The 24,671-nt window shown below is 33.7% G+C and overlaps 2 protein-coding genes and 2 pseudogenes across 2 annotated transcripts; 2 read left to right on the plus strand and 2 right to left on the minus strand.

The window, feature by feature from the left end:
* The first annotated feature begins 798 nt into the window (after nt 1-798).
* Nucleotides 799-3,679, plus strand: LOC145001929 (protein farnesyltransferase/geranylgeranyltransferase type-1 subunit alpha-like). Its single transcript, XM_078961256.1, has 5 exons — nt 799-1,150; nt 1,579-1,688; nt 1,800-1,920; nt 2,010-2,105; nt 3,040-3,679. The coding sequence occupies exons 1-5, from the start codon at nt 920-922 to the stop codon at nt 3,496-3,498; spliced, it is 1,017 nt and encodes a 338-aa protein (XP_078817382.1). The 5' UTR covers nt 799-919; the 3' UTR covers nt 3,499-3,679.
* Nucleotides 3,680-7,113: 3,434 nt separating this feature from the next.
* LOC145002031 (uncharacterized) lies at nt 7,114-8,143 on the minus strand. Its single transcript, XM_078961341.1, has 2 exons — nt 7,587-8,143; nt 7,114-7,398 (listed from the first exon to the last, which is right to left on the minus strand). The coding sequence occupies exons 1-2, from the start codon at nt 8,062-8,064 to the stop codon at nt 7,319-7,321; spliced, it is 558 nt and encodes a 185-aa protein (XP_078817467.1). The 5' UTR covers nt 8,065-8,143; the 3' UTR covers nt 7,114-7,318.
* A 9,303-nt stretch (nt 8,144-17,446) lies between these two features.
* On the plus strand, nt 17,447-18,333 carry LOC145002670 (oil body-associated protein 1A pseudogene; annotated as a pseudogene).
* Nucleotides 18,334-20,211: 1,878 nt separating this feature from the next.
* Nucleotides 20,212-22,950, minus strand: LOC145002671 (phospholipid-transporting ATPase 1-like; annotated as a pseudogene).
* Nucleotides 22,951-24,671: the final 1,721 nt, after the last annotated feature.

The following is a 24,671-nucleotide window of genomic DNA, read 5'->3' on the forward strand; positions in this document are numbered from 1 at the left end:
ATTTTGACATTTATGATTCAGCTTCAAGTTTGACATTTATGATTCAATTTAACTAAACCTTAGAATTTGCATCAAATTATTCCACATAACACTAGCAAACTCAATTTCAACGCAATAATATCAAAACAAAAATTATCCCATACCTTTAGCCTAATAATTTTCAGAAGCGTGTAAGTTGATAATTAGGCAAATGAAGCAGCATAAGTTTCAAATATAGACAAGAAAATTTTACATCGGTTTCAAATATAGAGAAGAATGGACAACAAAAAAACCTTCAAACATGGATAGCTACGAGGAAATAGAAAATAAAAACCAACAGATTAAGAAAACATTAATTATCATTAACTTTATTATTATTATTTTTAAACGACAACTCTAACCTACTCCTAAACTAGACATTAAATTAACCTATGTCCATGATGAGATTTGGACCTTCAATTTCAAGAAGAAAAATTTCAAGAAGGAAAGGAAACACCAGATACCACTAGGCTATAAACCATTTTGTTGCATTTAATTTCATTCTTTTGATTCTTTTGTTGCATCTAATTCATATGTTAATTCCATTCTTTTGTTAAATCAGAAGTATTTTGACCAAATATATATATATATATATATATATATATATATATATATATATATATATATATATATATATATATATATATATATATATATATATAGAAATTTGACTATTATATTGGAAAAAAAAGGACTGTTATTAGGTGACATTCTATTTTACCCGGGGGACACCACCGATCTATACAGCATATAGTTTTAACACTGTAAATTGACGGCTGACCAAGGGAGGGTTAAAAAGGGTAGTAGTGAGAAGCTCAGAGAATAAAGCAGAACTTCCAAGTTCCAACTTCTGGTAGAGATAGGGGGATCGCCGGATCGGAGCATCATCGTCGTCGAAGGAATGGATTCAGATGAAGATGAGAGGATACCACTTAGTCAAAGACCGGAATGGTCCGACATCACTCCCGTACCGCAGGACGATGGTCCTAACCCCGTTGTTCCAATTGCGTACTCTGAAGAGTTCGCCGAGACTATGGATTACTTTCGAGCTGTATATCTCGCCGATGAGCGATCACATCGCGCTCTTCAGCTTACCTCCGAAGCAATTCACTTCAATGCTGGAAATTACACCGTAAGAATTAACAAACTCTCTATCTCTATGCGTGCAAACAATCTTATATTGACCTCAAACTAATTTTGACTATAAATTCTAGTTTTATTACTACTTCGTTTGTCAGTGGTCGAATCTGTTTGGATCTCAATCTCTGTATGGCTTTCTATGAATCTGTAATATACGTTTGATTGTGTTAAACTAGATAACTTGCACAGAAACAACAATTGAAACCACTTTTTATCTCTCAATATGGTAATTAACCAATAATTTGGGGTTTTCAGTAGTTTGATACATGGTTTTAACAAACAGAAAGAAACTTTTGATAACATGATTAGAAGTTAGCAATACATGAAGGAAATTGATGGGAACATAGTTGAAGCAAGAAACGCCAATTCTATCTACTATGAAATCCAACATGTAACATGTTTTTGTCTTTCACATCACAGGTGTGGCAATTCAGAAGAGTAATACTTGAGGCTCTCAATGCTGATTTGCATGATGAATTAGAATTCGTTGAGCATCTTGCTAGCAAGAACTCAAAAAACTACCAACTATGGTGAGACAGTATACTATTTCTTAGATCAAATCACTTAGCATTTCGATTCTACCAAAATAGCTTGTAAGTTGTAACTGATATGATTTGTAATATTCTTAAATCTTAATACAGGCACCATAGGAGGTGGGTTGCTGAGAAATTGGGGAGTGAAGCTGCAGGCAGAGAACTTGAGTTCACCAAGAACATATTCTTAAATGATGCTAAGAATTATCATGCTTGGTCTCATAGACAGGTATGCAATTTAATTATCATGTTGCTTCCAATCTTTATTACAATAGTGTATAAAGGCTTCAGATTTGATTTATTTATTTTCATATACAGTGGGTCCTTCAAAATCTTGGAGGCTGGGAAGATGAACTTGCTTACTGTGATAAACTACTTGAAGATGATATTTTCAACAATTCTGCTTGGAATCAGGTATATAGATTAAGTTTCTTAACATGAGATCTTTATTCTATACATGCTTTTTGCTGAAATTACTAAGATAGATTATAATGTGATCAATGGGGCCAAAATGTTCTTTCAGTTCTTGGGGTCTAGAAACTGTTTTCCATGAATATATATTTGTCATTTTCAAGGATTTTGTTTAAATCTACCACCCTAAATTCCTAATTCAACATCTTATTTTGTATTAATTACTTTTTTCTTCATACCTAATCTCATTCATCATGCTTAGACCCTGTATCTTTTCCCATTAAGTGCTGAAATGATGTATGCCTGGAGTAAATGTTGTATACACAAATTCTGTTTTTTTAACAGAATGAACTGTCTGAATGTGAGTAAATGACTGTTTTACCCTTCTGTTTAAAAGTGATGTTGAATAACGATTGATTGTTAATTCAAGAGTTGTTATGAACTAAAATTGTATAACTGTTTTTTTGGGCCGAATAAATTTTACGTATGTGAATAAATTACTATTTTACCCTTTTGTTTAAAAAATGTTGCTGATCCTTACCCCATTCCTATGGTATTTTGGGTTTTTAGCTGTTTAAAAGTGATTGTGAATGACAAATGACTGTTTCTTTTACAACTGTTATAAATTAAAGTTGTACATAAATGTTTTTGGTTGAATGCGAGTAAATGACTATTTTACCCATTTGTTCAAAACTAATGTTGAATAACAACTGACTGTTTATCTATTAAATACGGTCATAAATTAAAACCGTAAATAACTGTTTTTCATACATGATGAGCTGCTTAATGTGAATAAATGACCATTTTGCCCTTCTGTTTAAGAGTGATTCTGAATAAGAATAACCAAGCCAATGTTTATTTGAGAGATGTTATACATTAAAGTTGTAAATAACTATTTATTATATATATATAAATCCATAACTGGATTCTTTTTCAGAGATACTTTGTTATAACAAAACACCCGGGATTAGGAGGCATAGAGGGAATAAGAGAATCCGAGGTTAATTACACCATAAAAGCCATTTTGACAAAACCAGAAAACGAAAGCCCATGGAGATACCTTCGTGGCCTCTACAAAAACAACATGAAGGCATTTATAACAGATTCCAAGGTCTCAACCGTTTGTCTCAAAGTGTTGACTTCCAAAGTCAACTGCATGTTTGCTCTTAGCCTTTTGTTGGATCTCCTTGTCCATGGTTTTGAACCTACCCAAGACCTGAAAAATGCTCTGGAATCTCTGATTCCGGAGTCGAACAATTCGGATTCCGGTGCGGCAGCTAGGGTTTGTTCGGTTTTGGAAATTATAGATCCGATGAGGGTGAATTATTGGAGGTGGAGAAAGAGTAGTCTTTCTTCTCATGTTGAAGATGGAGTTAAAAACCTCAGTGTTCATTAAGCCAGACTTGTTATACAGGACAAGACACTGTATTTGACATGCATTGGACTAACACTACTGAAATTTTCAGTTTTTTGTCTTGATATCTTGTTTGTTTGTAAGCTTTTATTAAGTTTACAAATTGAATAATTAACTTATTTTTCAACATTTGAATGGTTTTAAGTTTTTGGGGGTAGGTAAACATTTTGTTGTTTGGTAATGTAAAGTATTTAGAGTGTCCTAAATGATACATCCTTATCTTATAGAAACCAATTAAAGCATGATTTTGAACCGAAGAACATGTTTAGTCCAAGTCAATTTAAGGAAAATTATAACTTCTTGGCGTAAACGACAACTACTAACTTTGTGATGCCTCACGTGTTTTGAGTTTTTAGGATTGATTATGCTTTCTACACTTATCATGGTAGCGTCATTGGGGTATGTTTGGATTTAGATGATTATTTATTTATGTATTTATTTTTATTTTATATGTGAATCTTAAAACGTAAATATAAGAATTATGAATAATGAACTAACAATTGTTTTACGATAGATGTCCCTTTCTACGCAATTCGCCTTATGTTATGCTTATATTAATAAGATCTGTGATTCGACGATAGATATCCATTTCAAACTTTAATATTTTTCTATACTTTGTTTTAATAACTGAATTAATATCATAATAGCTAATCATACCAAAAAAATTTCAAAATATCTAAAATTTTAAAAATGTCAAAAATAGTCATGATTTTGTAGGTGGCCACCTACGAAATATCATATTTTCATAAGTGGTGACATGCGAAAATCATGATTTTTGCTAACGTCGAATATTCATAACTTTTTCATAGGAACTTTGTTTGAGCTGAATTTCTTTTATTGTGTTCTTTGTAACAAAGATTATCCATTAACATATTATACTCCAAATTTAGATGTCAGAAAGTTATTTTTTTTAGTTCCAAAGTAAGTTATTCGGTGAAAAATATGAAAATGATCGAACTTTCATTCTTGGTAGCTTTCACTTATAAACTTTGTTTGAATCTTTTTTCTTTGTAACAAAGGTTATTACAAACACTCTCAATTTGGATTTCAGGAAGCCATAATTTTTTAACTCAAGTAGATTATTTTGTACACTTCATAATTTTCAAATATGAACTTCATAACAATCATTAAATAACATGAGTTTTTCTAATCACAAGGGGTATCTTGTAAAAATCTCAAATAAATAAATAAATAAATTACAGACCACCTAGACTTTTGCAGATGGCGACCTATTAAAATTATAAAAAAAAATCGTAAGCCATCTAGATTTTCGTAGATGGTGACTTGTGAAAATCTCAAAAAAATAAAAATAAAAAAACAAAACAAGACCTACTAGTTCTTAACAGGCGGTGACGTGCGAAAATTATGGCTAGTTGAATTTTTTTTTTTCTAATTTTTGGTTATGGTCATTTTCTTTTGAACTATTTCAAACATTTTATTCTAATTTTCTTTTATAATTTGTATTATGTAATATTTGGTATAAACCTGAATATATCATTAATGAATAACTTTTTAAAACTATCTTTATATATATATATATTTGTCTCAATGAAATATATAAGATATTATATATTTTTGGTCTCAAAATCATGTTTTTTATAAAATACGTTTCTTTTTTACTTATTTTATTATATAATATGTTTTTCGTACATTATATTGAATCCATGAGAATTTAATATATTATGTCATTTGTATTGAAGATGGTACTTCAAATATCATCCGAGCTCGAAACAAATTAAACAGTTGGATTCGTTGTAAATGACCGAGTTCAACTAAAATACATAATACTACAAATTCCTTTTTTTATCCATATAAAATACTAATGATTTTACATAAACTAATAAATTAATGAAAACTCGTAATTTTGTCACTGATCATTATTTTGATAAAATTCCATAATATCTATCAGAAAATATATTGTTATTTTTCATTTTTTTTAATACCTAGTTCAAGATGTTTATTCTGATTTTATTCATCATAACTTCATAATGTTTTATTGTGATGCACGATATATATCCATAAAAATATCATTGACACCGTCTTATTTTTATTTACATAGTAATGTAATTTGTGTCAAGACATATATTGGATATGATATTATTTTCCGTCTAAAAATCTAATTTTATTTATATTGTTATAAAACACGTTTATTCTTTATATTTTTTAAAAATATATTTTTCGTACACCATACTCCTGAAATATGAAGTTTTACAATCGTTCAAATCCACAAGAATATAATAAACCATAGTCATTCGACACCAAACCTTCGTCCAATTTCAAAACTAATTACATGCTGTAGTTGTCATAAATCAATGTATAGAAGATAATTTCTTAATTTATCTAATAGAGTTCTTAATCAATGAATAGAAGATAAGTTCTTAATTTATCTAATACAAAATACTACCAAATTATAAAATTTGATCAATTTTTTATTTATTCATATAAAATAGTAAAGCTTTATATAAACTAATAAAATAATCTCATATCCACAGTTCTCGATCTAATCAATATTTTAATCAAATTTCATGAGATCGATCTAAAAATACATTTTTATTTTTTTCATTTAATCCATTTATAGGTTTACAATAAATCAAGTAGGGGTACAACCCATTTTTATACTATTATATAATAAAATACTTTCATAAACACTTATGTTTATGATCTCCCGAAAGCTTGGTGATTGAGATGTGAAATTCACTACAGAAGGTTTATGGTTCAAACCTTGACACGTTAAAAACATTGCTAGCGTTCCGTGATTGATCTCCCACTTAGAGATTGGAACAGAGTCAGTGTGCTGTCCAGATGGTACAATTTACTATTTTTATGATCTCTTTGCTTGTATTATACGTTTGTAGGGGATTATCACATCAATATACTACTATACGCAACGGAAAGTTAATCATAAATCATCAAACTCAAACTGAATTAGAGGACCGAAATTGGTTAAACACAAATCAAATCAACTCATATGATATTTGAAAGTTATATATCAACAACGGCCGACCAATCACCCATCTAGTTGAAATTTCCATTATTGCATGGACCACATTGTAGTGATCGTGACTATTTTAAATCGTAGCCATTACGATGTTTTTTTGGGCACATGGTTCTTATATCATTTGCATTTCTATGTTATATCGTTACACTTTCATTTCTTTCTGTTGTGACATTATATTTTTACTTTTAAACTTCTAAAAGGAATATTCCAACTTATAGCATTATATTTTGAATATCTATACAATAAGCCATGAACATTGTTTCATTTTTATGACATTGTTAGCTATATAAAAAATCACCAAAAATATATTGTTATTTCTTGGGTTGATACTGCTAAATTATGAGAATCCAGCAACCCGTAAACTGCTAACATGGGTTATATTTTACATGTCAAGAACATTCGGTTATTTCACAAAAAAAAAAAAAAAAAAAAAAAGTAATTAAACCCAACAAAGAGAAGAACACGAGAAATCTTATTTCATGAATTTATTCCTCGAACTACAAATTAAATCATATCATACAACTATCAATTTTGTCCAATCAAAACTCATTACAATCAAAACACCATCACAAAATTAGAGTTCTCCTTCTCCACTTCATCAAAACCTGTCATTGATGGAAATCAAGTCAATTATCCATCTCCAGATCAAGAATTCCAAACCAACAACCTTACAATCTTCTTCTTCTCCTCCTCCTCCCACCACCACCACCACCTCCCGCAGGCGGCAACCACCGTCGTGTCTCCATGACTGATGATCAAGATCCAAAATTTTGCTTCAAATCGGTGCATAAATCAACACATTTACTAGTTGCATAATCTAACTGTACACGCCACTGCTTGTGCCCAATACTTGAGCCTTGCTTTCACATCCTCGGGATGATCGCCTACAAAAGTTTTTAATCCAATTAGACTTCGACCCACATTATAATCGGCGTAATTTATAGAACAAAGATCTGATATCAATTTAGGGGTTTTGATGTGGGTTTTCAAAGTAATTATTATGATGATTACGGTTTCAGATCGCATTGAAATTATAAGATCGGAAGAATAAATTCAGAAAAAAAACACTCACCAGGACTTGAGATCTTCCAATTAGCAATTGGAGCAGGAGGCGGTGAAACGGTTTCAGGCTCCGCCGCGAGAGGCGGCGACACCTCCGGTGACTTTTGTTGCTCGTCTAGAAACTTCTGACTCATGGAATAACATAATTCGAGAGCTGGCAAAGTGTTGCAGAGCTCCGGAATTTCATCGTAACTAAACCCAAACCCTAAATCGAAACACCCTTTCAGTTCATCGAGATCTTCATCGGTTAAACTCTTGGCCCTAACAAGATCATCTTCATCGGATGTTTCAACGTACCCTTCAAGGAACACTTGGTTTTTCTTCTTCCTGATGCTGTTTTTAGACCATAAATCCTCTTTCTTGAAAAACCCAGATCGGTTTTCGTGTTCAATCGATGTTTCGTTGGAAAATTCAAGCTCTGGGTATTGTTCTTCACGGAAGATCCTTTCGGAGATCGATGACATCGATTCATATGAACAGCTCCCCATTGTTTTTTTTAAAAAAAAAAAAAAAACCCTTTTTCTTTCTTTCTAAGATTCTATTGTTTTGGGGTTTGTGAAAGTGGTTATGTGAGTGGAAAGAGTCGGCTTTTTAAAGAGTTTTGAGAGCGTGTCATCTTATGTATGTGTCATTCATTGCCATGTAACATGTATACATGTGTCATGTATGTGTGATGTGTCTTTACTCTCAAAACATTTATAAAACACACCCTATACTTTTAGAACTTGCTAGAAAATTTAGTTTGCAATAAATCTTATCAACCATTTCTCCAAATTTAGACATGGACTTAATATCATTTACAAATAAGTTTCTATTTGGCAAACTAAGTTTTTTTATGAAAAACTAGCGAGTAATGAATAACCTAATTGATAGATGATAAATTAGTTGATGAATTAATATAAGAGATCTTTTAATATAATGTTTGATAAAAAACTAATTTATTTATAGATTACAATGTAAAATGACAAGAAAACATTTTATAAGCTAGTTTATTTATAACATCAAAATTTATAGATGTTGTTTTTAAAGAATTAATTTTATCATCTAAAAAGGGATTATAGTACAACTTGTTGCTCGTTTACCTATTATGTCTATGTAAAACTTTCTTTTTTATTTAATATATTGTCATTAATATTATAAAAAATTAATCAGATGATTAAATTTATATATTATTGGTTAATTTACTATTTATTTTAGTTACAATAACATTCTATATGCTTCTTTAAATCCCATTATTTTACCGCAATTAGCCACACGTATAATCAAATTTTGAAAAACAATAGAAATTGATGATAGCTTATTTTATTCGTGATTGGCATGATTAAAACATGAATGGTGTTAGAGAAATAACCAAAATGTGAACATAACTTGAGCTTGTACAAATTTTTAAAAAGTTAATACATTATTTGATGTTTTTAAAAGAAATGTGAACGTAGTTAATGAATAGGCACGATTAAAAGATGGTCGTTGATTCAGTAAAATGTCAATGACAGCGAAGCAATTTTGATCAAAGGTCCACACCTACTCATCTAATTTGGTACACCAAATTATTATAATTGTTATGATATTCATATTTATTATTTGATTAACTAACTTTGTTTTTTTAATCTTTTTGGTTATTTACGTTTATATTAACAAAAAGAAAAAAATAAAATAATTGTAAGGTATAAATGCCCCAAGTTTGAAACAGTCCACCACTCCAATAATATTAACAAACTAATAATTTATAATAGGCAACTATTCATATGAACTTTCTTGAACTTACCAAAGGCGTAATGAATAAGTTCAATAACTTGGTGTCCACGTCAATCCGTTCTAAAGCTTGTGTAGAGAGTTAATTGTAGAATACTAAAGCTTGTGTAAAGACTTAATCGTTGAATACTAACAATATTTTGAATGTGTCATAGTTTAAACATTATGTTTCCGTAAAAAATATTACTTATAAACCACTAGATTCTCATTATAAGTCATTATGCTACAAAGCACTCTTGGTGATTTATATCACTAAAATTATCTGAGTGTAATGAGGTTAATTTGTTGATCAATATCATTTTGATAATTATTGAACAAATTAGTATGATACGGAGTGCATATTTATTTAATTTTGTCTTTGTTGAAAGTATACTGCTATTCGGCCCTAAACTGACGGGGGTCCAGGGTCAGCACCCCGAGGAGTGGGATCCAAGGGGTGGCATCCATTGGCGGGGTCCAAGGGGTAGAGCCCCTGACTGGGGTCGAGTGTACCCTTAAAATCCGTATTTTCTATAAATACATCCGATTTTGTGATCCATATTTTAGATCCGGTTTTAAATTAGTTTATGATCGTTTTGGATAAGTTTTGGGACATAAAAGATAAAACTGTCATTTGACAGTTTTAAGACAGGAGGTTGTTTCCTGTTATATGATCAATTTTCGAAATCATTTTGGGTACAGATCTTCATAACATCTTCTTCATCCTCCATTTTAGAAAACAATGAGTTTTATCCGATTAGAGATTTTTGAGTTTACCCTCAAAATGCTTTAATCTAAAAGTGTTTAACAACTCTCATTTATCCAAACAATGCTATACCCCAAGCAATTATATACCCCGATTTTCTAACAACCAATAACTTATACAATTCTATATATTTCAATATATAGTTTTTTAGTGTAACAAGTTTAGGTTCCTTTATGTATTGTTATCAGAACGATCGCTCATTAATAATATCATTAACTCTAATTTCTTTGTTAAATAAGAGGAAATATGTAACTGTAAAACAAAACTCTTTTTTTAGTATATGAAATCTCCAATATAAAATACACATATAAAATATGATTGGTTTATTAATTTATTCTATCTTTTTATATACATTATGATGGCGGAATCTTTTGATCCAAAATCCAAGGGAAATAATATTGCATTGCAAGCATCTGTGGCTTAAGTAATATCAAAATCAATTTACAAATTATAATAGCTCCCTTTGGTTTTAAGTTTTAACATATTATGCGTTTAAGTATAAAATACATAATACATAATAATGGAATAAAAAGATCTAAGGCCAATTGCCATGCCATGCCAACCATACTCCTGCTGTCTTTCCTCCTCCACTTGCTCAAATTTTCATCAATAAAATCATAATTTTGATTTATTTTTATTAAAGTAATTTCAGTTTGATTTCCACACATTATTCTCTCTATATAAAACGTTTCTTGTTGAAACTCTAAATAATAGTTCTCAATAATAATTAATATCCTATAAATTAATCAAATCCAAGGGTGTTTCATATCTTAATAACCTTTTAACTATTAATCAAGTCTCTATTTCTTTAACAAATCATTAAAAGCTGTTAAAAGTAAAAAAGTTGATCTATGTTAATTAAACATAAGAAAGACAAAAAAAAAAACTTATGAAACTTTTTGCATCAGTTCAAGTTTATGTTGATATAATTTTGATGATCATACGAGATATTAAAAAAATTTGATGCCTTTTTTAAATTCATTTTAAATTTTAATAAAGAAAACTTATCATATGATATGACACTCTTCAGCAGCAGAAACAGATATTAAGTTCAAATAAAAAAATATGGACAACAATGTTTGGATTATTAAGCCACAAAGTGAACACTACACCATGGCATAAAAAGAATATTCTTTTTGATTTTTCTGAGTAAAAAAAACACATCAACCCGCAAATATCGGGCTTTTCATACCTGAAAGTAGATTCAATAAAGATAAATTATAATATCATTTACTATTAATAGTATTATAGGTTGTATGGTAGATTATTTAGAGCAAACTACATAATGATCCTTGTGGTTTGTCCCAGCGTGCAAGTATAGTCCAAGTTTTAGAAAACTGATGTCAAAAATCCACATGGTTTCAAAATCATATACATTTTGTCTCTGTCTCAGTTAACGTCACATGAGCTCCGTTAGATTTCATACTATTACCTCTTGGTAATGATTAAGATGTCCTAATTGTTAAGGTATGCAATACATCATCTCTAGTCATAGTTATTATTGAGAAAATAGATGATGATCCATCAACTAAAATGAAACAATGTAAGAAAAAGATTAAAAAACAATGGATCTTGTAGCAGAAAACTCGAATTTGACCTAAATGTTTCATGTGACGGTTCCTAGAGTAAATATATTTACCATGTTGATTTCTTAAGGATTTTAGTCCCTTTTAGTAACCATCATCATCCTTTAATGGGGATTTTTGACTTAGAAGAATAACATTCCATGACAAAGACTAGAAGAATGTCCCCATGGTATATGTTGGTGTACCATTCTTATATGTAGATGTCCCAATGGTAGATATTTGATGTTTGAGCCCAGATTAAACAAGCAAATGAATTTTTTATCCATTATTTGATCCAAGAGGTCATGATGTACTGTACAATGGAAATTTAGAGAAAGATTACGATTTCAATATTGAAAGTAAATATGGTTGTGAAGTGTCAGGTTGATTACCAAACAATGTATAAAGTATACAAAATTGGTAGTGACAATATGACATAGTATCACATTGGTATGGAACCTTTCCATGGAAGTACTTAATGTTAGTGATGTAAGGCTTAATGACACAAGTACGGAAATTAAAGAAATAGAAGTGATTAATACAAAAAGAATTATGTTATTTGATGGGTTTTGAGCAAAAAAACATCCTATGTGAACATGCAAAACCCCTAAAACTTTGGATCTAGGTTTCTCTATTGAACATGCAAATTTATCCAAAGCTGGAAACCCTAATCTAGCATGCTATTAAAACGAGATCTACAATAAAACAAGTTTAGATGATACCTTTCAACAGTTGCAAGAATCTTTGATCTTCAAAGGCTTAGTGTCACAAGTGTAACACCTCTAATGGCTTACAAACACCAAGGCAAGAAGATGATTGAGAAGAGAAGAGAATGGAAGCACAAAATCGGCTATAGTAACTCTAGGGTTTCTTGGTGTAGCCGAAACTGAAGCCCTGGGGTCTCTTAAATAGCTGAGTTGCTAGGGTTTCAGTCAAAACCCTATTTGGATGACTTACGCCCTAAGCAACTTAAGAACCTTCTGGAATAAGCCCCCTTTGGACGAAATTAGAGTGGGCTTCCACTCCAAATTTTGTCCCCCTTATGCCCATGAGGATTCACAACCCAAATTCAATTATCTTATAATTGACAGTTCTAGTCCCATTTATTTAATTAATCTCTTTTAGTCACAGAATTAATTCTTAATTAATTCTTAACCAATATCAATGAAACTATATGATTTATCTTTTAATATATTACTCATATAATATATTAATAAACCATAATAACCTTTCTCTCTCTCTCTCTCTCTCTCTCTCTCTCTCCATAAATCATCCTGTCCAGTTGCTTTGGTGAAGACAACCCAAAAGGACCATGCATAATCGTGTCAAGTACATACCAAATATAGTTACGGGCTTAGACACTAATCCAACAGTCTCCCACTTGGATAAGTCTAGTAACTATAAATGCAAGTACGACTTCAGGATCCAATTAGCAATCGTAGCTCTCAAAGATGTTGTCGAACTCTGATCTTATCAGTAACGTGCCCTTTAGATAAGGGATCGTATAATCCTCTATACTATGCGGACTATTACATGGAACATATCCATACTTATTGTCCAGTAGTTTGTTTCTCGATCTCTAATTCGTATGACATAGAACTTAATTAAACACATCAATTTAGTCCTGATCGGGCCCAACACATAAGTCAAACCAAATCATTAAGGGGACAAGATATCACATTTACCCTCTTAGGATAAAAGGAACATATAAACTTCAACTTATATGCATTTACCATTCACTCATCAAATCATGCACAACAATGCTTTTTATAACATCAAGTTACTGATGCGTTTACGCATTATCAATGCACAACCAACTTGCAAACAGTAAACCATATATCTAGGTTTCAAGACCATACAATATTATCGTCTTGCGATCACTTGTGATAAATTCCATGAAGTGATACTAGCAAGTGTGGGTTTAATCCAATGCTCAAATCTTATTCATAAGCACTCATGAACGTTGCAACAAACTTTTGCTATGTCTAATACACTTTAGACAGTCTACAAACCAATTCATGACAATCTTCATTCATACCTACTTCCAAAGTATGAGCGACTGTGGACTGTTCTAATAATCTTATTACTCAGGAAGTCAAAACATGCAAAATGAAACAATAGGTAAACAATTAACATAAGACAGTAACTTTACTCATAAATAATACTCCTTTATTTAATCATCAAATGTTAATTACAATTTATCTATTACACGTTTCGAAGTTATCTAATCTAAACTAATATCGCCCTTCAGCCCAATGCTCCTAGCGTGCTGCAAGTGCTTAGCCCTACTCAGTCCCTTCATAAGAGGATATGCTGGGTTATCCTATGACGATACCCTCTTCACTACAAGGAGTCCCTCTTCCACCCGATGTCGAATAAAATGATATTTCCTGTCGATATGTCGAGATCTAACATGATCCCTCAGTTCTGTGGTCAAGGCAACCGCTCCTTCATTATCACAGAAAATTTCAATGGGCTCTCTTATGGCTGACACAACTCCAAGGTCTCCAATGAAGTTCTTTAACCATATCGCCTCCTTTAACACTTCGCGTGCTGCTATGTACTCTGATTTGCACGTTGAATCAACTACGGTCTCCTGCTTGGAACCTTTCCAAGTCACTGTTCCGCCATTTAGGGTAAAGACCAAGCCCGACTAAGAATGGTAGTTGTCCTGGTCGGTCCAAAAACTGGCGTCACTATACCCTCGCACGCTTAAGTGATCACTCCCACAGAGGACTAGAAACCATTCCTTGGTCCTCCGAAGGTACTTAAGAATATTTTTAACTGCGGACCAATGTGCTCTGCCAGGGTTCCCTTGATATATGCTGACCATGCTCAAAGCAAAGGCCACAGCAGGGCGACTACAAGTCATAGCATACATGATCGAGCCAACTGCGGAAGCGTAAGGTACTCAGCTCAACTCTGCTATCTCGACTTCGGTACTCAGACTTTGAGTCTTACTCAGCTTAGCATTACTTGGATCGGTAACTCCCCTTTCTTGGAATTCTTCATACTAAAACGTTTTAGTACCTTGTCCAAGTAAGTATTCTGACTAAGTCCTATTAGTCTTTTTCTCTTGTTTCTCACTATCCTTATTCCCGAAATATAAGCAGCCTCTCCGAGGTCCTTAATAGCGAAACACTTCCCAAGCCAAGACTTAACTTCCTGTAGGGTCGGGATGTCGTTTCCTATGAGTAGTATGTCATCAACATACAATACGAGGAAGCTAACTATACTCCCACTGGATTTGACTTATACACATGATTCATCCTCGCTTCACAGGAAGCCAAACTCTTTGACTTTCTCGTCAAAACAAAGATTCCATCTGCGAGATGCTTGTTTCAATCCATAAATGGATTTCTCAAGCTTATACATTCTATTAGGATGCTTCACATCGACAAAACCCTCTAGCTGATTCATGTAAACATCCTCAACTAACTTCCCATTAAGGAAAACAGTTTTGACATCCATCTGCCATATTTCATAGTCATGAAATGCAGCAATGGCTAGCATCACCCTAATAGACTTTATCTTCGCAAAGGTCTCATCATAATCAACTCCCAGAGTTTGAGTAAAGCCCTTCGCAACCAATAGCGCCTTATAAGTGTGTACCTTCCCATCCATGCCAGTCTTCTTCTTGAAGATCCAGTTGCACCCGACCGTCTTACAACCTGGCACATTGTCAACCAAATTCCAAACTTGGTTGTCATATATGGACTAAATCTCGCTATCCATAGCCTCTTTCCATTTTGCAGACTCTGGGCTTGCCATGGCTTCCTTGTAGCTGTTAGGTTCATCCCAATTTATTAGTGTACTATCACTAATAAACGTACCACCCTCACTTGTTATATGAAAACCATACAGCACAGGCGGAACACTAACTCTACTAGAACGTCTAAGAGGTAGGGACTCATCAATTAGTTCAACATGAGTTTCCACCTCAGGTTGAGCGCCAGCATTAGAGGTTCCTTCATCGCTAGACTCTTAAAGCTCTTCAAGATCGATTTGCCTCCCACTGTCCCATTGGATTATGAGTTCTCGCTCTCGGAAAATCCCTCTCCTCGCAATGAAGAAAACATTACACTCGGTCTATAGAAGAGATATCCAAAGGTTTTCTGCGGGTGGCCGATGAATATACACCGCTCACTGCGAGGTTTGAGCTTGTCGTGAGTCTCTCATCTTACGAAAGCCTCACAACCCCAAACCTTGATATGTGTCAACGAGGGAGCTTTCCCTGTCCACATCTTGTCAGGTGTTTTGGCAACCTTCTTTGTAGGGACTAGGTTAAGGATATGGGAGGCAGTCTCTAAGTCATACCCCCAGAATGAGATAGGTAGTGAAGCACGACTCATTATAGAATGAACCATATCCAGCAAGGTTCGATTACGCCTCTCAGCCACACCATTCAACTGCGATGTCCTGGGCGGCGTCAATTGCGAAACTATTTCGCATTCCTTGAGGTAGTCGTGGAATTCAGGACTAAGGTACTATCCACCTCGATCGGATCGAAGCATCTTGATTTTCCTGTCCAACTGATTCTCCTCTTCCTGCTTAAACTCTTTGAACTTTTCAAAGGTTTCTGACTTGTTCTTGATTAAGTAGATATATCCATATCTACTATAGTCATCGGTGAAAGTCACATAGAAGCGACTTGCATCCCTTGTAGTGGATTTAAAGGGCCCACACACATCGGTGTGTATGAGATCCAATAAACCCTCACCCCTTTCACAAGTACCAGTGAAGGGTGACTTGGTCATCTTTCCAAGTGAACAAGACTCGCACACGTCATTGTCCCTAACGTCGAATGACTCCAATACTCCATCCTTTTGGAGTTAGGCTATGGGTTTCTTGTTGACATGTCTAAGATGATAATGCCACAAACATGCTTTGTCCAAACTATTGGAAGAGTCAATATGCAACTCGTCATTTCCTAAGTTGTCTACAACCATCACAGTTTCATATATTCCATTACAAGGCAATGCTTTAAAATAGAAAACATCATTAAGATAAGCATTAATTGAACCTTTTTCATTATCAAACGAAAATCTAAATCCTTGTCTATACAAACCATGAAAAGAAATGATGTTTCTTGCCATATCTGGCGAATAGGAACAAATATTCAACTCTAGTCCTAGCCCACTACTAAGCACTAAAGAGTAAACTCCAATCTTGGTGACAAGAGATGATATTCTCTTCCCTATGATCAAGTTTATCTTCCCATGCTCCACATCCTTATTTCTTCTTAGGCCCTGCAAATCAGAACAAATGTGAGAACCACATCCTGTATCAGGTACCCAAGAAATAACATGCGATGAGTTATTAGATTGAATAATATAAATACTTGCGAAGGACGGCTTGATCTTCCCATCCTTGATATCTTGCAGATATTTTGGGCACCTTCATTTCCAACACTACAAGAAAAAGAGCCTTTCACGACGCGCAAATCACGACGCTCACTGATTTATGTTACACAAATGAGAGTGACAATAAAAACGTGTCATCTATTCAAAAAATTTGAGTGTTTAGGTCACGCATTATTACGTGCCCTTAAATTAGTGTCTAATGTAAAAAAAAAAAAAAAAAAAAAAAAAAAAAAAAAAAAAAAAAAAAACACGGAGGGCACTTTATCTAAAACGTACGCCCTCTGTGATTGTCGATTTATGATTTTTACTAAAACGCGCGTTCTTGTAAGGGGGAAAGGAAATCCCCTCAAAATTCTTAAAAATTTTAATACCCCGCTTCAAGATCCCCTTCGTTCTATTCTTCCCTTTTCTCTGCAAACCCTAATCACGATACCATCTCTGTTGTATGCCTCAACAATTCATATATCAGAAAATCATTGGTATAATTTCTAGGGCTTTTTTAAACACTCATTCGACTCTTTTCTCTCCCGTCTCCCCTGTCTCTCTATTTTGTGCTCTAATATCCCCCTTCCATTTATGCCGCCATCTCGGTCGCCATCAAAACGAGGATATGAGACAGTGCTTGATCTACAATCGTCCAGTCGCTGATGCCCGGTTAATAGGAGTTGAAAACATCATAACATAAAAACTGTTCTTAACCTTGCCGGACTTAGAAAAGCCGATGTGGCACATCCACGAGTATGAGGTGAAGAGCGACGTCCTTTTCCTTCCAGGCGTCCCTGGTCCGGTTGAGCGGCAAGATCGGGAGAAAGCGCCGAAAACTTACGGGAAGACGATTCACTTTTTTGGCAGGTGGATAGAGGCGATCAACTTCCCCTAGGTCTCCCACAGGTAATGATGGCTCTAATTCATGATGGCTTTACCCTAATCTCGCTAAAGGTACAATTTACATTTCCTAATTTCCGCCATTTTTGATCACCTGCAACTTATGTAGAAACTCTATCGATCGATTATTATTACATATTTGGAGTCTCACTATGGTGTTTTGTTAAAAAAGGAAAGGGATAACAGAGCGTATATGGAAGGCTTATCCCAAGGAATTCACTCAAAAGCACACGCTGATGGTGTTGGACTCAAAACTATTGTACGAGATATCAATTTGCATTGCTTGGAGACCTGGCAAGGGTAATTTGGGAATATAGTCATCCAATTTCATTACGCCTAGTTGTTAACAATGGTTTATGTTAACTATATATTAACTTTTTTTGGTGTTTTTTGTTTAGTAGGTTTGTCCAACTCATTTGCACCCACGCCTAGCTGAGTTTCTTGAGGTTACTGCTAAGTAACTGGTATGGCGACAAGTATCAGTTATCTTTTTTATAAGTGTCAAATGTCCTTTATTTATTTATTTGTTATTGTTTATCATCTGAATCATTTGATACGACCCATGTTGGTCGTTTTGGTCAAGTATATCGGCGAAGGGATAATCATCAAGATTCAAGAAAGAATTTTTAAATGTTTTCCTTTTATTTAGCTTTCCTTTTAATTAGAATAGTAGTTTTTTTATTTAGTTTAGAATTCCTGTTTTTTAGGATCTGGTTTTGGATTATGATTAGGTTAATACGACTATATAATTAATGTTCTAGGGATAAATCACGTTTTATGCTAGAATAAAAGTCTTAGACGATTTGCTGGAGAATTCCCTATTTCTCGAACTACAGGAGGCCTAGTTAAGGTTCCTACCTGCGGGTTAGGATCTTGAACCTATTAATTGGTATCAGAGCTGCTACGGTTCTGGTGTCAACATGTCAAAAACAAATTCTGAGAAGATAGCTGGATTGGAGGCAGGTGTTGCAGCCCTAGAGCAGGATCTTACCAAGCTTCGAGAGGAAGCTAACCTCGCCAAGAAGGAGAATGCTGCACAATTCACAGAAGTCCTGCAAGCTATCAATAACTTGACGAAAACTGTCAAGGGGAAACTCATTCAAGAGGAGGAGAAGGACAAGGAAGATCCTGAATTTGAGCTCGAGTTTGGATCCTTCAAAAAGGGACCCAAGGACGATAAGAACAAGGGTGGGGGTCGACAAATGGGAGAATTTCGGAAGATTAGAGCTCCTATTTTCGAAGGGGAAGACGCGTTTGGATGGATTTATAAGGTGGAGCGTTTCTTTGAGATCCAAGACATTGGAGTACGTGATCGTTTGAAGGCAGCAGCGATTTGCTTGGACGGCAAGGCGCTGGCTTGGTTTTCTTGGAGTCAAGCAAGGGACCCATTTCGCTCTTGGGAGGATTTAAAAGAACGGTTGTTGGAACGATTCCAGTTAACAGGTGAAGGTAATATCTATCATCAGTTTCTCACCATCCGACAAGAAGGAACTGTACGTGACTACGTAAGCAATTTTGAGAGACTGTCATGTCAGTTGGGAGACATACCAGAAAGCGTGTTGGAAGGTACCTTCATTAATGGTCTCAAGGATGACACACGTTCGGCCGTTCGTATTTTACAGCCAGCAAACTTGGCCAGAGCCATGACTCTTGCTGTTATGATAGATGAAAACAAGTTCAGTATTGGCACACCCAAGACTAGTGGAGGGGTAGTTCGGTCCAACAACAGCGGGTCTAGTCGACCAGGTGGAGCTTCTACCAACATGGGTTGTATCATCATCTAGTATTTTTTGATGTTATTTTTGAAGGGCTTAATGAGTCACTTTAAATAGTGCAATCACCCTGTGTAGACATGCATGAGTTTGTCCTCAGCTTGTATCACCTCACACGGAGCATTTCATGCAAGCATGGCATATTGCTTTAGCCATGTAAGTCCCAAAATTTTTACAACTTCAACCTCATTTCCTTTTTCTTAGAATTTTTACTTAAAACAGCATTTGACAATACTTAAATTTCTTAATGTCAACAAAATTCGGGATGATATTCAAAAGGAGGATGCTTTTCGAGGTCTCTATGCAATGGTATGCATCTTCTTTTGTTTGGTTTAGACTTTTGATTTGATTTGAAGCAGAAACTTACTTATGTTTTTTTGGTTTGCAGGTGAAAGTGAACACATCAGTGGATATAAGTTCACTTGTTTTCTTATGTAGAGCCATTTCTAGTTGGCATGTAAGTTTTTCATTTCAACTATTCTTCAACACACACACACATAGTATATATACATGTGTCAACACCATTTCAGCATGCACACCTGATTTTTAGAGGCTAGTCAATAGTCATGGTCTGGGGTAAAATTGAAGAAATCAAGTAAACACACAGTATATATACACGTGTCAAAATAGAAGCTTTTCTGAATTCCATTTTGTTTTCAGTAAGTGTTCCAGTTTTATCAGAAAACACATAACAAATTTGACCTAAATCTTCATTTATACTTAAGGATCTGCATTGAAACCTTGAGTTTGTACTGCTATCATACATGTGTTTGTCTTCTATCATGAAATAATATTGACCTAATCGAACCAATTCCATGGTGATGTATAAAGATATCAGAATCATGATCTGAAACACAATAACAGAACTCAAAAACGCAAAAAAACGTCTCCATTGGAATCCCATAGTATTTATACGGTTTTCCTGGAAACTTTCCCTTTATAAGATAGCTCTTTCTGTAATAAGGAATCGTATCAATTGCATCCTGATGACTCATCAGCCATAAACACATCCCAATAGCAACAACAAGACACAATATGAATAGAAAAACAGATAACCAGATAGTTTCTGAGTTCATTGCTTGTTCAAGTCTGCTTCTTTTTGAAGGGGAAATTGCACTATTTAGCATAGCTTTTGTCTCTTGTCCAGCATACACAACAACACCTATAACCTATTTTGTGTTTTTCATCTGACACCGACGTAAGATAATGTTTGATTGACTAAGGGAAACTTTATGACCATTTAACTCTATTAGCTGTGAACTCATATATGTTTCTATTAGGTTGTTCACATCTAATTACCCCTGATATTGACCCTAATGGCATTAAGGATGTTTCTTGTCTAGCATAACGTGTCTTTAAATTTGACTCTCCATCTAAATTCATGGTTTGTATGTAAGCAATGCCACTAGGATCACTTATCCACATTAGCACCATGTCACAAGGGATTGTCAAAAGAGATTCTTTGTTGTTCTCATTTCTGTCTGATCTGTGTCTTCTCCAATCCTCGTATCCATCTTTTATAGCAGTTACTGTGAGAATAAAAAGGAGAGGGAAGAGAGAGACTGTTCTTCCAAAGACTACAAGAGGAGGAAGCTGATTGAGAGTTGCAATGGCTAAAAAGTATATGTAAGCCACTTGATGAAACTGAATGAAGAGATTCTTGGGTTGGAAGTTTATAAGTGTGTATTTGCTAGTGGTCATCTTGTTTCCTGTTGAAAGTGGGTTGGTCTCCAAATGGCGGCCTAAGGACCAGGTAATCTCACTACAAATAAAACGACATTTAGTGGCACAGAAAAAGTGTCACTAAAAACCGAAAAAGTGCCACTAAATCCCCCCTGGATAATCAGCGGCACAAAAAAAGTGTCACTAAAAACGCTACCACTAAAGGCCTTTAGTGGCAATTTTTCGTTGTGCCACTGCAACTTTATTGAGCTTTAATGGCACTTTTCTATTATGCCACTAAAATATTTGTAGGATTTAGTGGCACTATTTTGATGCCACTATTTTACTCTAAAATTAAATATTATTTCTATGCTTTTTATGGAATTTTTTAACACAATTATATTAACAAATTAGGTCTCAATTTTTTTTTAATTTTAAAGGTAATATAAAATAATAATAAGAGAACTTAGATAATGAATGAAATCATAATACCATTAAGTAAATTCAAACTTGTCTAACAAAAATACTATCAATAACTAATTTATAATACAAATGTCTTCAAAAAGATTTAATAAATATAAATGTTGTACTAATACTAACAACATAATACTATCGAACTAAAACTTTTTAGGGAATAAACACAAAACTTGATTCACATCTCTTCTTTTGTTTCTGAATGATACCTACATAACAAATGAATAAAATTAGATCAATAAGACTTTTGAATAAAAACAAGACATGCAAAATTAATAAAATGCTTACCACCCTTCCATAGCTTGTTAAAGAGGGCTCTAAGGGTATAAAGCATGTAATATGATTACAATAGAAGAATAAGGCTTGAAAGCTATAAGGTATCAATTCCTTCCAAACCAGCAATAGTAGTGAATTTTTTGGTCTTCACTAAATTTAGCTACATTTTTTATGGGACAAATGACACATTGCCAGCCAACTTGGAATTCCATCATCGAAATGTAATATCATCCAAATCTAGGTAGATATTTCATCCAAAAATAAAATAAAAAAAGAAACCTAAACACTTACTTATTTGGCACCTCAAGCTTCTTTGTCTTATTTATTTCCAGAATAGATGATATCAACTTTTAGACAATAAGCACTTCTAGTTTCTAACAAATGAAATACATTTAATTAAATCAGATCAATCAAATAAAATTCAATATAATGCATTTATACTATTATGTTACACAAAGTGGTGATGCATAACTAAAGCAATCATCTCTTAGAAGTGTATGAGATTCAACTTGAAGTTGGTCAAATTGAGCTCTTCTTTCCTGTAAATCCAAGAATAAACAATTTATCAACAAATATAATTAGAAACAACTCAATGACAATTAAGCAATTTTGTTTTTAAGTTATTTTATTCTTTTAAAATTAAAATTCATAACTCATAATTAACCTGATAATGTAACCAAAATGTATCCAAAAATGGAATCACGTAGGAGAGATATATCTTTGCTTCCCTTCTTTTGCTACAGGTTTAGACTTTTGGATCCTCATTGGAATTCATGAATCTTTTTTTCATGTTTTTCTTCTCACTCAACACGTCTACATTTAGTTCCTCCTCCCCATCTTCCCTGATTTTCATATTTCTAGTCTCTAATTCCTTTCCCATTGTTGGACCAGTGCCTCAGAAAACTTCTTGTATAAGTCGCTCAGTCATTTGTATGTGAATGTTACCAACCTACCTGCATTTGAAATATAATTTTAGCTAAAGATTCTTCTAGTTATGAATAAGGCAATAAAAATACAAGCATCTTTTGCTTCATATGTATACTGGTTATAAACTTTAGGATTCGTGACAGAAAAGCAAATATCATGGGTATATATGTGCAATGAATGAGTAAAACATTATATAATAGCAAAAAAATTAAACTCATAGTGGTATTCGTTTCAGGAATTTACCATTCTATATTTTGGCATGATATCATTATGAAGCTGGATAACCATGAAAAATGGTTTTTTAAATGATCAAAAATAGTATAATAATCATTTAGAAAATAGGATGCTATGAATGAAAATCTGTTTGTTTGCATTGTATTGTTAGGGCATACCGTGCATTGAATATTCTCAACTGGATTTGTTGGTATCTCACACAGCCCCATTTCAATGGATGGATATGTAAGTTAAAGTTTTTCTCTTATTCTTATTGTCTATACATGTATTTCATTTGACTTTTTTGTTTGTTTGTTTGTTTGTTTTCAGCCTGTTTCTCTAGCTTAATACAAACAGCTCTTTATGCTGATTTCTTCTACTATTACTTCATAAGGTACTCAACCTCCATTCCCATTCTTTATGTTCTGTCTTTTACTTTAAGCATAATCATAATAACACAGGCTTTATGAGGAAGGGCATTTACGTCTTTACTCTTCGCCTGGGTGGCAGTGGGACAAAATTTGCAATTTTCCAGATTGAATAAGACTACTACTAAATTACATGACCATGACCATGACCATGACCATTTAATACTTGCTTTCAATAAACCAAGTTTCATAATATTTATTCAGATCAAATGAATATTTTTAGGAAGAAAGACAAATAGGTGAAAAGTTAATAAGTCTAAGACATGATTTTTGGTTATTATTCTTTCTCATTCTATACATAATAACTTCTTAGCACATTCCTCTTCCTTAGCTTATTATTAGCTAAACCTAATCAAATACAATAGTTTCTTATTCTCATCTCATGTGTATGTGTACGTACAATTGGAAAATCAATTCCAAGCTTCAATTTCTAGCATGAGCATCACCTACCTGGCTTGGCGTTTGAAGCTTCAATTACCAGCATGAGCATCACCAAGCTCCAATTCCCTTTTTTACCCTTCACTTGCAGGTTGATGATTTGTCAAGAATGTTCATACTATTTTCCAAAAATACCCCATGGATTGGATCCTGTCTCTTGTATGTTTAAAAAGGTTTTGTGATTTAGGAGTTGGATTCTATTTTTTTTTTAAAGTAGCATGCAGTTATTTGTATTTGTTGTCATTTGTTTTTATCTTTTTGACGCAATGCAGCATGTTGCTGCTGAAGGCACAACCTTGGTCAAACAGGCAGAAGATGCTGCAAGTAATAACAGATTGCAGGTTGATCCTGGTACATGGCCAATAATGATCTTTAGGGTCTGCTAGAAGGATTGGAGATTGCAGTTAAGATTCTATCTAAGACTTTACGCCAAGGACTTGATGAATTTAAGCTAGCAATGTTTTACTTGATTTGGACATGAACCCTAAGATATCATATTTTGGCATGGCTAGAAGCTTTGGAGGAAACGAGACTCAAGCAAAAGTAAACACACAAAGAGTTGTTGGCACATAGTAAGCTAGATAATGCACTTGTA

Source organism: Lactuca saligna, chromosome 6 (genome assembly GCF_052625555.1).
Source record: "Lactuca saligna cultivar CGN05327 chromosome 6, ASM5262555v1, whole genome shotgun sequence".
Taxonomy (NCBI): Eukaryota; Viridiplantae; Streptophyta; class Magnoliopsida; order Asterales; family Asteraceae; genus Lactuca; species Lactuca saligna.

Bases quoted from the DNA above. Each gene is read 5' to 3' on its own strand.
- LOC145001929 (XM_078961256.1), top strand. From the start codon at position 920: ATGGATTCAGATGAAGATGAGAGGATACCACTTAGTCAAAGACCGGAA. The intron at 1,151-1,578 runs GTAAGAATTAAC...TTCACATCACAG, and splicing joins TCAATGCTGGAAATTACACC to GTGTGGCAATTCAGAAGAGT. The intron at 2,106-3,039 runs GTATATAGATTA...ATTCTTTTTCAG, and splicing joins ACAATTCTGCTTGGAATCAG to AGATACTTTGTTATAACAAA.
- LOC145002031 (XM_078961341.1), bottom strand. From the start codon at position 8,064: ATGGGGAGCTGTTCATATGAATCGATGTCATCGATCTCCGAAAGGATC. The intron at 7,399-7,586 runs GTGAGTGTTTTT...AAACTTTTGTAG, and splicing joins TTGGAAGATCTCAAGTCCTG to GCGATCATCCCGAGGATGTG.